This window comes from Phocoena phocoena, chromosome 21 (genome assembly GCF_963924675.1).
Source record: "Phocoena phocoena chromosome 21, mPhoPho1.1, whole genome shotgun sequence".
Taxonomy (NCBI): Eukaryota; Metazoa; Chordata; class Mammalia; order Artiodactyla; family Phocoenidae; genus Phocoena; species Phocoena phocoena.
The window spans coordinates 6217363-6230968 of record NC_089239.1 but is presented as its reverse complement, the minus strand read 5'-3'; the positions used below and the strand labels follow the sequence as shown (position 1 = coordinate 6230968).

Here is a 13606-nt window from a genome sequence, read left to right as displayed (position 1 = left end):
ACTAGGAAATGGTCACCTTTCCAGTGCCACAGAGCGTAGGACGAGTTTGGGACCTGGGGCCTCTGAGCGCTCTCCCATATCCAACACCCATACAGGTGCCCCTGGAACCAAACTTTAGAGACCCAAGGGCATCCGGGCATCAGCAGTCCTCATTTGGCCCTCAGTCTGCAGTCCGTAGGGGTACTATATGGAATCTCCGTCCCACGGACTGTGCATGCAGAGCCTGCATCCCCAGGGAAGCTGTTAGCAGCAGACTGACTGTTCTCACATGAAGGCATGGGAGGGTCTTGCATGAAAACGAGGTGTTTTGTGGCCCAAGGAAGCAGGGACTGTTGTGAGCCTTGCAAACGGCAGTTGCAGAGTATGGAAGATTAGGGAAGTTCCCACCGACAAATTATCATTCGTGAAAGGTGCTACAGGTGGAAGTTGCAGAAGTGTGGCTCCAGAGGTGACAGTGGGTGGAGGAGAGATGAGGCTTGTTCCTGACCCCGGAGGCCCGTGCAGGTTGATGGGTGTATTGGGGCCGCTTAGGAAACCCAGATAATGTTCGTCCCTAAGAGCGCTTTGCACTTTGCCTGAGCCAGAGTCAGACTGAACTCCGGGGAAAAGAATTGAGGGAGTTGAAGATCCTCAGGGAAGGAAGTTGCCGAGGCCCTGCAGGTTCCAGGCCTGTGAGACTGGGGTCTCCCAAACCCAGTCACGGGGGTTAGGGCATCTGAGTAGTCAGTTAACGTTTTGTTGAATTGAGTTGAATTGAAAGGCCACATGTAGCCTGAGAAGTAGATATGAAAAGGGTGGGGGTTTCCTCCCTGTTTGCTTTTACCTCCCCTGTAGTAGATGACAAGATTGTGCCACATGCGTATAAATAGTTTAAAAGGTTAAACCATCTTATCCAGAAAGAAGAGCCGTCTCCACTCAGATACACAGGAAGTAATTATAATAGCTAATGAAATGCATTTCAGATGACCACTCTGAGACATTCATTGTACCAGGTGCCTCATATAACTTATGAGATGCCTTATATAACTTATAACTGATCTTTGTGGTAAGAAGCTTGGTAGAGGAGGGCTTCTGATTTCCATTTTACAGTTGGGGTAGAAAGGCTCACAAAGTTTTAAAAATATTCCTAAAATACCTTTTCCCAGTGGAGTCAGGATTGGGCCCCAGGTCTGTCTGACCCCTGATTGCTGTCCCCGCCCATGTGGGGCTTTGTCTCATGCTCCTCCTTTGCCCAGGTGCCCATGTCACTGGCAGCGCACCTGCCATTTCCTTCCAAGTCCTGATTCCTGAAGCCAGCCCTGCCTGTGATCAGTCCTTTCTTTCTTTTTCTTTCTTTCTTTCTTTCTTTTTTTAAAATTTTTTGACCACACCACATGGCATGTAGGATCTTAGTTCCTCAACCAGGAATCAAACCCGGGCCCCCCTGCAGTGGAAGTGCAGAGGCTTAACCACTGGACCACCGGGGAAGTCCCCCTGTGATTAGTCCTTTCTTGGAATTATTCTAACTCTTGGCGTGTAACACGCAGTCTAACATCTGACTGTAAAGTTTTGCTTTTTTATGTTCTTTCATGGGGAAGGAATTAGATCTTTTACTCCTTACATGTTCCCCACAGTGACTGGATACACAGAGCAGGCATTTCACCCTGTAAATAATTTCGGCTGATTGGAGGTTTGTGGCTGAGCATCAGCTACCTCTCGCCTTCTTCCTTGCGGAAGTAGGGTCCCTCTTCCAAACCTCACACCCAATTTGAAGCATCTTCAAGTGGTCTACTCTCTCCTTCCCTTTTTCCTCTTGAGCATCCAGTCCCCTTTTGAGAGCAGGGATTTAGTGAAGCTGATGCAGTTGCTCTGTGGGTGGAGAAAGGCTTTGGAAATAAGAGATTCAGGTCCCTTAGGAGTGGCACCTGGTAGTGGAGTAACTAAGAGCGTAGACTCTGGAGTTGGACCCAGTTTCAAATCCTGGCCCTGCCGGTTCCTTACTCCGGTGCCATGGACAAGTCATGGAACCTCTCTGAGCCTGGGTTTCCCCATCCGTAAAGTAGGGAAAGTCTTACTGCCTCATTGGATTGTTGGGAAGATTGGATGAAATAACACATTAAAAAACACAAAGAAGGGCTTCCCTGGTGGCGCAGTGGTTGAGAGTCCACCTGCTGATGCAGGGGACACGGGTTCGTGCCCCGGTCCGGGAAGATCCCACATGCCGCGGAGTGGCTGGGCCCGTGAGCCATGGCCGCTGAGCCTGCGCGTCCGGAGCCTGTGCTCCGCAATGGGAGAGGCCACAACAGTGAGAGGCCTGCGTACCGCAAAAAAAAACAAATAAACAAACAAACAAATAACACAACAGATTGGTGGTTGTCAGAGGCGAAGGGTGGGGGAGTGGCCGAAATGGGTGAAGGGGGTCGAAAGATACAAACCTCCAGTTATCAAATCAGTAAGTCCTGGGGATGCGATATGCAGCACGGTGACTGTGGTTGATAGCACTGTATTCTGTATTTGAAAGTTGCTAAGAGAGTAGATCTTAAAAGCTATAACCTCATCACGAGAAAAAAAATTTGAGTGTTACATACGAGACAGTGATCATTTGCAGTGTATACAAATATCAAATCATGTTGTACACCTGAAATGAATATACTGTTTTTTATCTTACAAATATACTGTTATATGTCCATCTCTTAATAATATATATGTATATAAAATATATATTTAATGGAGCATAATGGACATAGAACAGTGTGTGCTTGTGTATATATATAAAACCAATAAAATTTTCATCTACTTGACCCTCAAATAAAAACACTTGAAACAGTACTTCTCACCAAGCACTTTTTATCAGTACATCTGACCCACTAAAGAATCACACAGTCGTAGACGGTGTGGGGTGTGGTGCATGTGAGGCAAGAGGTTTTGGAGGCCAAGGAGCTTTGTCCTGTTAGAACTGGTGGTGGTGTGTATTGGGGAGGGGGATCCATGGGGATTGTTAAACCACTTGAGACCCTCCAGGAAGTGAAGCTAGAGGAAACCCTGTAATGCCTTCTGAGGCAGGGCAGCAAGAGGAATGGCCTGTGAACCCCCTTTTTAGGGTAGGGGGCACGGGTACCTGCCTCAGGGTGAATCAAGTCCTCAACGGGTGACCAGCATGCCTGGTAACTTTCTATCCCTTTCTCTGTCTAGCGACCTGCTGATGAGGGACAACCTGTTTGAAATAATAACCAGCTCCAGGACCTTCTACGTGCAGGTAAAAAAGCTCGCTGCCATAAGACGCTGACGTTCCTTCTCTGTGGGTGGTGTACTTGTAGGCCTGCCTTTCCCTTTGCTTTCTCTTTTATTTTGTTCGAAGCTTCTAGGTGGTAAATTTAGCCCCCGATAGTCAGTCCGACTCCCATTTTATTCTAAACAGGATGTTTGCCAAAAGCTTCCCAACCGTAAAATAATAAGAACGGGTTGAGCCGCTACACTGGGGAATGTGAGTTTGTACCAGCTGCTCGTAGCTGCTGGGCGCCAGCTCAGCAGAGAAAAGGAGAACTGGTCAGTGGTTTCACTTCTCCCTTGGAGGGTATTTATAAGCCCCGTCTATGTGTGGACAGCACTGTGTGCGGAAGGACAAAAGCACAGAGGGCCCTGTGCGGGCACCAGGTGCACAGCCAGCTGCACAGAGAAAGCGATTGTTTGGACTCTGACGGTTCAGCTCTCAGAAGCATCTCCCCTCCACCCACAGCCTTGGAGTTCTCCCAACTCCTTCTCAAATCATAGGAGCTAGAAAGGCAGATTTCTAGCCTCTAGCATGGCCTAGACTTTCAAGGCCAAGCCCTCGCTGCAGCCTGCCTGGCCGTCCACAGAGCGTGCCTTGGTTCCTGCAGCCTCACGGCGATGGTGCCCGTCTAGTGCCAAGACTGCCATGGAGTGTGTTGGTTGAAATGTGGGGCTCCCCGACCAAAGCTTCTCAGGGTTCCCCGCACGCTCCCCACTCAACACCATCCCTTTCGTGAGGTCGACCCTCACCCATTTCGTGAGCAGCAGGTCCCTCTGAGCGGGTCCCCCTTCCTGAGCCCAGCAGACATGCTAGCAGCCTGAGGCATCTGTGTGTTCCATTCATTTAGACAAGCATCTGGGAAGAGCTGTGGAAGAGTGCTGCTGGGGCCCTAGAGTAGCCTCCACGGCCATTCAGGGACATGTTTGAGCTGTCGGTGCACCAAAAGAGTTTCCAGTTCTTGGACTAGACAGATGGGGCGTTGCCTCATCCTGGGGACCCCGCATTCAACAGAGTGGATCCTGAACCCGAGAGGGAGATAGTCAGGTAAACAGGCAGTTAGAACAGTGTGCTGAGGTGGGGAGGGCGTGTTGGAGAGATGAACGCAGGGGAGCTTTTGGGGCAGTGAAACTGTCCTGTGTGATACTGCAGTGGCAGATGTGTGAAATTGAATTTCGCAGCACAGAGCATAAACCTTTAATATACGCAAATTTAAAAAATCATTTAGGAGGTCAGGTGATCCTAGCATGGCATGCAGAATATGACCAAAGAACCTAAATGTGTTACAAGTATGAAACAACCTCACTCATGGGGGTGGGGGAATAAAACAACAAAAAACAAAACAAGAAAACACTGTGAGAAGGGCTACCCTTAGGGTGAGTAGTGGTTGCCATGGGAACTCCCAAGAAGGGTACCTCCCCCAGTCTCAGGGAGTCAAGGGAGGTTTCCTGAAGGAAGATACACCGAAGCCAAACCCTTGGCGGAAGAGTGGCCCAGGCAGAGGGAACAGCAAACAGCAGGGGTTAAAAAAGCTTGGAGATGAAAGGGGCACAGGTGCTGGGAAGCTGATATGGAGGGCCTGTGGCCTGTGGGCCTTGTTCAGGAGCTTGTATTTTATCCTGGGAGTTAGGGTCCTTGGAGGTTAAGCTAGGGGAGTGACCCAATCAGATCTGCCTCCTAAAAATCCCACTTGGGCAAGTGACCTAAGAGCCTTGTTTTCCTCATCTGTAAAGTGGAGATGAGAGCCCTCGGTCCTGGTCCTGTTGATGGGATGCTGGCGGTGAATGTCCTGTCCGGTGCAGTGTAGGGGACAGGTAAGAAAAGGGTTAGACAGGAGCCAGGGAGAGCAGCTGGAAGGCTGTTGTAATGGTTTCAGTGAGAGATAAAGGTAGCCTGAACTTGGATGGATGGAGAAAAGTGGAAACATTTGAAGCTATTGATAAGTCCTTTCCAGGACTTGAGAGTTGATTGGATGTGGGGTGAAGGGAGCGATTATGCTGGGGTTAAGAGTCTAGAACAGAGCCTCGGACTGGAGATAGTGATTTGGGAAACATGAACGTCAACCAAAAAAAAAAAAAAGTTCAGAAGACACTGCATCATTGGCACGAGTGTCTGCACATTGACCAGTACCTTATCATCATTTCTGTCCTACTTTGCCATCTGCTCCCACATTTCTAGGATAAAAGAACACTCACATCCCCCTGAATAAATAAATGAGCAAATGGACAAATCTGTGTATAGCACCAAAACTCAGAATAGAAGGTTGGAGAAGAGTAGAGATTAAAACTCTTTAAGAATATGTATTTATTCATTTAAAAACAACTAAACTCGTTTATGTTAACACAAGTAACATTTAATGAAAAATAACGCTTTCTAAAACAAAAAAGCAACAGGAGTAGCATTTTTTAAATATATTTTTGCAAATCTCTTTAATGGCTGGTTTATTAGAAGACAGCAGGATTCTCATATCTGCTTCTGCACTCAGTCTGTGGCCATATGTTGTTTTGATGGAAGAGTATGAAGAAAATCTGGCCCCGCAGAGACATGTATTTGGAATAAAGGGATATTTTAATAGCTCTTTCAGATAATTGTGGATCTTCTTTGATTCTATACCGAAACTTGACAAATCGTAGTTTCTTAATGTTTAGGTGCTGTGTGGAATCAGAAGCTGGTATCAATAAACTTTCATACTCTTACATTAAAATCCATTGGTCAGTTTTGCATTCTGAATGGATCATATGTGGCAGGGCTGTATCTAAAGGTGGGATTGGTTCTTGGGGAGAGGTAGGGGTTATTAGCTTGTTGGAAAGGGAGGGCTGCAGAGGTTGGGAATAAGGTTAAGAAGGAGATGCCTAAAGCTTTTGGACAGCTGCAATGGAAGTAACCAGAGGTACATATGGGAAGCCTTTTATTGATGGCCCATTAGAACTCAGTGCTTGAACCCACTGAAAATGTTATGATACCGGTCTCATTCCAGGTAATCAAAGCTCATCGGACTGCAATAAAACCACAGACTGCAGTGATGCATTTAATACCCTTTGTTCCTCTCACCTCAAAAACTGCCCTCAAGGACAGAAACCCTACTTTTCCTTTTGAACCAAGCACCAGAAACATGTACACACTTAAGCAGACCAGGAAGAGAGGAAGGTATAAGCTTGGCACTTCCCTTCTTGTTCTGTTGAGTTTCAAGGCTTTTTTTCTAGTCTCTTAGTAATTCACCACAGGGTGGGTGGATTTCAGCTCTGTGTTTTACTGGTTCATGGAGCTACCTTTGTGATGTGGTTTTAAGATATTTTTGAGTTTTTTTTTTTTTTGAGTTTTTGATGAAAGCTAAGCACAGGCTTTCCATAAAAGATAGATATACACATACACTGTAATTTTTGCATATAATTTTTGAGGTTTCACTTAATTTCTGTTGCCAGTGGAGTCCAGTTCTTAAAACTACTAATAGAGATTTAAACTGTGATCTCAGTAATGTAATATCCTATTTCTTCTCGTGTGGGATCAGTATCTGCTTTTCTCTTTGAATAGTGTGTATATATATATATATATATATATATTTTTTTTTTTTTTTTTAAATAAATTTATTTATTTTGGGCCGCGTTTGGTGTTCATTGCTGTGCACGGGCTTTCTCTAGTTGCGGCGAGCAGGGGCCACTTCATTGCGGTGCGTGGGCTTCTCATTGTGGTGGCTTCTCTTGTTGCAGAACACGGTCTCTAGGCGTGCAGGCTTCAGTAGTTGTGGCACGTGGGCTCAGCAGTTGTGGCTCGAGGGCTCTGGAGAGCAGGCTTAGTAGTTGTGGTGCAGGGGCTTAGTTGCTCCACTGCATGTGAGATCTTCCCAGACCAGGGCTCGAACCCATGTCCCTTGCATTGGCAGGTGGATTCTTAACCACTGCGCCACCAGGGAAGCCCCTTGAATAATGTTTTAAACATTAGTGAGCATTAAAATAATGTTTACTACTGTTTATTATCCTCATGGCTGGGTTCACTACCTGGGTTATCTGACAGAAAAATGTCCTTAAACGGAATTAGAGCATTAGGGAAGAAATGTAATTAGCAAACGATTTCCGTCTCAAATACTAAATGTTTTAAGAAAGAGATTTAATTGTTTTTCCCATCATATTAGCAAAGATTTTTTAAAAATTGTAATATTTAAAACAACAAAAAAATAAAAAATAAAAGGGAATTCCCTGTCGGTCCAGTGGTTAGGACTCTACGCTTTCACTGCTGTGGGCCCAGGTTGCCTCCCTGGTTGGGGAACTAAGATCCTGCAAGCTCGCATTGTGGCCGAAAAATAAAAAAAAGTTTTTAAACTGTAATATTTAATTCTAACAAGGATGCATGTAATATACATACATACATATATATGTTTAAATGAAATCTATATTATTGACTAGAAATCACTCTGGCCATATATAAGAAGAGCCTTAAAAGCATGGATACTCTGGGACTTTCCCGGCAGTCCAGTGGTTAAGACTCTGCACTTCCACTGCAGGGGGCGTGGGTTCGATTCCCGGAACTAAGATCCCACATGCCATGTGGTGTGGGCACCCCCCCCCAAATAAAAGCATGCATACTCTTTAGCAACTTCCCTGGGAGCTGAAGAATCTTAAGTATGAAAAAAGCTTTATACACAAAGATGTGAATAGCAGTATTGTTTATATTAGAGAATTGGAAATGATCTGAACGAATTCTAGAGGATCTGGATTCTTGTGTTTGAGTTTCCAGCTGTTAAGTCAGGTGATTCCCAGTGTTCTCTGATTCAGGATTCCTTGCTAAGTGGAGCTGGGGTGAGCACACCTAGGTTGGTTGAGTGATTGCTCCTAGAGAAGAAGTGAGTGTTTGTTGACTGTCTCAAACGACAGTCAGATAGATGGTCTGTGGCTTGTGGGTGGGGCGTTTTTCGCTATGGTGATAAAAGGACTAAAAGTAGCTTAAAAAGCCCTGGAAACTGACTATTGGACTGTCATCATGGGGGTCTTGCAATCTGTTTAATGAAAACATTCCATCTCCTGTGTGATGCGGGAGACCTTTGTCTCTCCCTTAGCTCCCATCCCCATCTTTCCCTCTGTCTTCTCACATTTCCCCACCAAATCAACTTCTGTTCCCCTAGAAGGAAAATCTGTAAGAAATGCTATTCTGCTGATGGACAATTTAATTGCCACCATCTCATTCCAATTCAAAATAGCCTTTCTTCTTCCCCAAATATGTTATCTTATTATTATTTTTACAGAAGTTCCCTTTAGGGCTTCCCTGGTGGCGCAGTGGTTGAGAGTCCACCTGCCGATGCAGGGGACACAGGTTCGTGCCCCGGTCCGGGAAGATCCCACATGCCGTGGAGCAGCTGTGCCCGCGAGCCATGGCCGCTGAGCCTGCCCGTCCGGAGCCTGTGCTCCGCAACGGGGGAGGCCACAACAGTGAGAGGCCCGCGTATCGCAAAAAAAAAAAAAAAAAAAAGTTCCCTTTAATTATCTTTTGCTCATATTATTTTAATTTACTTAACAATGACAACAATTTACATGCAGAGGCTCTTTCCATATAACACCCCCCCCAGAGTTGCAACTTGCTGTCTTCTACATTACTTTTTGTTTCCAGGGTCATCTCTATAATGTAATTGACTAGTGAAGTAATTAAGAGTTTGAATATGACTTTCTACATAAATTAAGAAGCATACTGGGGCTTCCCTGGTGGTGCAGTGGTTGAGGGTCCGCCTGCCAATGCAGGGGACGCGGGTTCGTGCCCCAGTCCGGGAGGATCCCGCATACCGCGGAGCGGCTGGGCCCGTGGGCCATGGCCACTGAGGCTGCGCATCCGGAGCCTGTGCTCCGCAGCGGGAGAGGCCGCAACAGTGAGAGGCCCGTGTAGCATGCTGTAATATTATTCGGCTTACAGTTGAAAAAAACTTTTTTAATTAGCAAAGTATTCTTTTGAAACTGAGATTGGAAAATGCAATGTATAATTGGTCACTTTATCCAGAGAAAAGCAATATAGCTAAGGTGAATTGAGATACAATACAGTTTTACTTTAAATTTCCTAACTGTAGAAATAGACATTAGCATTTATGGATAATGTTATTTATAATAGAAATAATTATTAATATCTTTTCAAACAACCCAAGGAATCTGAGAGACTTCAAGAAATATAGACATGTGTACAGAAATCCTTAAGAAGGCTGAAAAGAATACAATAGAAAACAGGTAGGCAGTGAAGACCTGGTCACCCTCCCGTCTGTAAACCATTTTATGGGGCTGATAAACAAGCATATTAAGAAAAAGTATGTTATCTTACTTGATCCCAACAATTTGATCCTTTAGGTAAGAATTATCCACAGTTTGAGTATGAAGAAAATGAAATTAAAAAGTTGTAGGGAGAAGGCAGCAAACATATTTATAATATTGGAATTTAAGGCTTCATCTGTGTCCCTCATATAATGATAACAACAACAATAATGACTAATATGAAGCCCTTTCTGTGTATTAGGCTCTTTCAAACTGCCTTACCTAAATGAGTTCATTTAATTTTTCCCAATAGTTCTACTTGTGGAACAGGTTAGCTAGCCCTGCTATCAGTAAAATACTTTCTGGAAGAATCTTGGAGACCGTGTCCTGGTTATCTTTTTAGACTAGGGATGGATTTCTCTTTCTGGGAAACCACCAGGTTGTCAGGTAACTGGGAAAAGAAAAGTCCAGGGAAGAGAGAGGGCAGGTGAATTTGCAGCTATGGTGCGTGAGAGGGGTCTTCTCCAGGGGCACCGTTGCTGCCTCTCTTTGGCCCAGCGTGCCAGGGTGTGAAACTGTTCCCCTTGTAAGTGTCCTGCACACACCTAACCAGGGAGGGTTGGTTTGGGGACAGGATGGGGTAAGCATGCAAATTTGAGGGTTTTAAAAAGACTGGTCATGTAATTACCTTGATATAATGCAAAGGGAAAGAATCATTCTAGGGATGGGGAGAGTGAGGGGTATATGTGGAGAATTTTGCAGGCCAGCGTGTGTGGTGTTTGCATTCATGCATGCGCGGGCATGCAGATGCATGCTGGTAATTTTGGGTGGCTCTATCAGGGGAAGGTGCAGGGCGACAGAGAGAGGTTAACTAATAAAACGTTTCTGGAGGTCAAGGCTTCATTCAGTCTTGGTCCCATCTGTGTGCCTGGTACCTGATGTCACGTGTCACCCTGAGTAAGGCCTCAGTAAATGTTTGCCAGGTTCACTTGGATTCAGCTCCTGTAAAGCTGGAAAGCACTGAGAGTTCCCAGGGCTCTACCTACTGTGGCTTGGCTTCTGATTTTCCTCTTTCTTCACAGAGCCGCTGCTGCCCCCTTCTGGGGTTGCTCGGTATTTCTGAGGGAAGAACTTTTTAAGGCCTCGCCTGTGCCCTTCCCTACTTGTTGGTGAGCTTGGTGCTGCAAGTCTAGCAACTCTTGAGGCCTGGATGGGACTCAGGACAGACCCAGATCACTTGTGCTTTGAGAGAAGCCCTATTCCTGGAGAAACCACCTGTCTGGGAGGATTTGCAGAGGATTTGGTTTTAATGGGACTGGAGCTGAAAGTGGGATCATTTGTTGGGATAGCTGTGGTAGGAGGATGACTGCACTGGGTGTCAGGAGAACTGGAATCTAGACCAGCCCTAAACCTTGGGCTCTGGCTTTCTGGGCTTCATTTTCCTTTTCTGTAAAACAGGGGGTGAGGCCAGGCCGATTGTGTTCCAGAGGGGGTGAGGGACTTCAGTAGGGATGGGCCTCTAAGCTCTCCCTCTGTCACGACCTCTGCCCCACTTTGAGCCCTTTTATTTATGGGGTGACAAATATGATTTTTCTGGGGAAAAAAATGTCCTCAGAAGTCTGAAAGCCACTGGCCTGGATGGTTTCTGAGATCCCTTCCAGCTCTAATGGTGTGATTTTACGAACTTAGAATTGAGTCACAGGCGTGAAAGCTGAAATCACAGTGCCAGACGTGTCTCTGTAAGTGTGGTGGGTGTTTTGCAGGCAGACAGTCCAGAAGACATGCACAGCTGGATTAAGGAGATCGGGGCAGCTGTCCAGGCCCTCAAGTGCCACCCCAGAGTAAGTCGCTTCCTTCCTGTTCACAGTCACTGTCAACCTCGTGATGAGTTGTCCCGAGTGGGTGGGTTTTATTTGGTGATGTAGGGAAGCAGCCCGGTGCCCAGATGCAGCTGAAGCCCCGGGCTGTCTTGCTTGTTTTTCTCTTTTGACTGGTTTGGGTACAGATTTTTATTTTTTGTTTTTTTCAGTAGTTGGAGGAAGTGAGGTAGGGTTGGATAGAGAACCAGAGCTTCCAATGTGTCCTGCACATCTCCCTGCCAGGCAGACCTTGACACTTCTGGGGTGAATGCCGCTGGCCATATTTAATTTCTGTAGACGCGTGTCTCTGGGCCTGTGAGGGTGGTGATCCTGGAGGGGGTCCTCTTCCTGGGACCTTGGGGTAAACATTGTCAGGAAAACTCTTACTTTCCTCTTTTTCCCGCCTTTTATTTTTGTAGGAAATGTCCTTTTCTCGATCCATTTCTTTGACCCGCTCTGGAAGCTCCAGCCTCTCAGGGGGGCCCAACTCTGTCTTGTGCAGAGGGCGGCCACCTCTGGAGGAGAGAAGGGCCCTCTGCAAAGCCCCCTCCGTGGCTTCCTCCTGGCAGCCCTGGACACCTGTCCCCCAGGCTGGGGAAAAGCTGCTGCCCACTGAAGAGACTCCTGAGGACTCTTTTTTCATGCCTCGACTTGGGGAGAGCAGTACTTCTGGGGTGCTGCCCAGCTCCCGGATAAGGCACAGATCGGAGCCCCAGCACCCCAAGGAGAAGCCATTTGTGTTCAACCTCGATGATGAAAACATACGGACCTCTGATGTGTGATGAGGCGCAGTGCCCAGGAGGGAAGGGGAGGACTCAGATGTCCAAGGGGCCGTGACTCAGTTTCTCCACCTGCTGGAGGACAGTCGGAGGCCTTCCTGGCACTCACATCCCTGTGGAGCTCTCTTGGGGGAGGGGAGCATCCAGCTGTTTTTTTTTTTTTTTTTAAATCAATGCAGTGTTTTTAATTCGGGAAAGTCACCAGGTTAGACCTGTAGGCTTGCTCAGTGGAGAGCAGGGTGCCTCTTACCTTGACTCTTCCATGGTCCACCTGGTGAGTGGAGGTTGGAAGGCCAATTTCATCCCTAACCAAGTTTTTGTTCCTTGTCCTCGTCTTATTAGTTTCTTCCCTTTGTTTTCAGGCCGGGTGCAGAACCTTGAGGCCAGTCATCTGGTTTTATCCTATTGCTGTTCATTGGCTGAAGTTTGACTGTGAAGTAGGAGGGTGGGAACTCACCCAACTGAAACTGGGGGAAGCAGTGGGGGACACCCAGGCTCCAGCTTGGCTGGGATACATTCTGAGGGGAGGTGTTAAAATCTGGGCGCTGGTCGGGGGGGGGCCCTGAATGTCGACCAGGGCAGATTCCCCCAACCTCCGGGGGACCTCCATGGGGGAAGAAATAGGGACCTCTTGTAAGGAATGGGAGAATGCACTCCCAACCCCAGTGCATCATCCAGTTTCGGGAATTACTCTGTTCTCTTTGAGATGTTCTTTCACCCCAGATACTGTTGCTGTGAGAGACAGACCTGCCCACCCTGTTGCTGTGTCAGGCCCTTAGGATGGGTTTATCAGTGTTCAGTGCTGAGAACAGAACAGACATTGCCCTTGATATGGCGTTACTTGGAATGTGTGGAGGGTTGATGAGTGTATGATAATTCACTTGTGTGATACATCACATCTGTATTTTAGAGTTTGAGAGTTGCTTTAAAGCAGGTGCTGGGAAGAGATGGAGTTGAGTTCATCCAGCTAAAAATTTTTGATCCATGTTTTCCAGACAGAAGAAAAGGTCTCTTTTCGCAAAGACAGATGATCTTGGGTTCTTGCCTCTCAGCTCTTCTTTCATGGGCCGATAGTAGTCTGATTTTAAGTGCTGTATATTGTATACCTTGGCAGATTTGCTTTCTTTCTGTTCTTTGTGTTGCCCTTTGGGTGATGCCTCGTGTCTGTACTTGCATGATGAAATCTTGTCGTCTGACGAGGTTCAACGTTCATAACAGTGAGGAGATAACAAAGATAATCTTGAGAGATATTTATATCTTTAATAAAATAGAAACTGTGCAGAGAAACATTGATTTACAGCCTATGCATTGCTGGTTAGAGATTTCCCAGGTAGAAGAGCATAGATTGTATTTCCCATCCCGTATTTTAGGATGTACCTTCTTCCATTTGACAAGAGATCCTATTTCCAGGGTCCCTGGGAGAAATTATCTGTCCAGCTTATGTGGTGAACTGCTACCAAGGTTCCCTAAAGGGAGGGAGCTTAACTCAGTTCTATCTAG

General features: G+C 46.4%; 1 protein-coding gene across 1 annotated transcript in view; it reads left to right on the top strand.

Moving 5' to 3' along the window:
• Positions 1-12109, top strand: part of PLEKHA2 (pleckstrin homology domain containing A2) — a 53967-nt gene extending 41858 nt beyond the window's left edge. Inside the window, exons 10-12 of the mRNA XM_065899956.1 lie at positions 3172-3235; positions 11232-11309; positions 11747-12109. Coding sequence (XP_065756028.1) covers positions 3172-3235; positions 11232-11309; positions 11747-12109 — 505 coding nt within the window. The remainder of the gene's footprint in view (positions 1-3171; positions 3236-11231; positions 11310-11746) is intronic.
• Positions 12110-13606: the final 1497 nt, after the last annotated feature.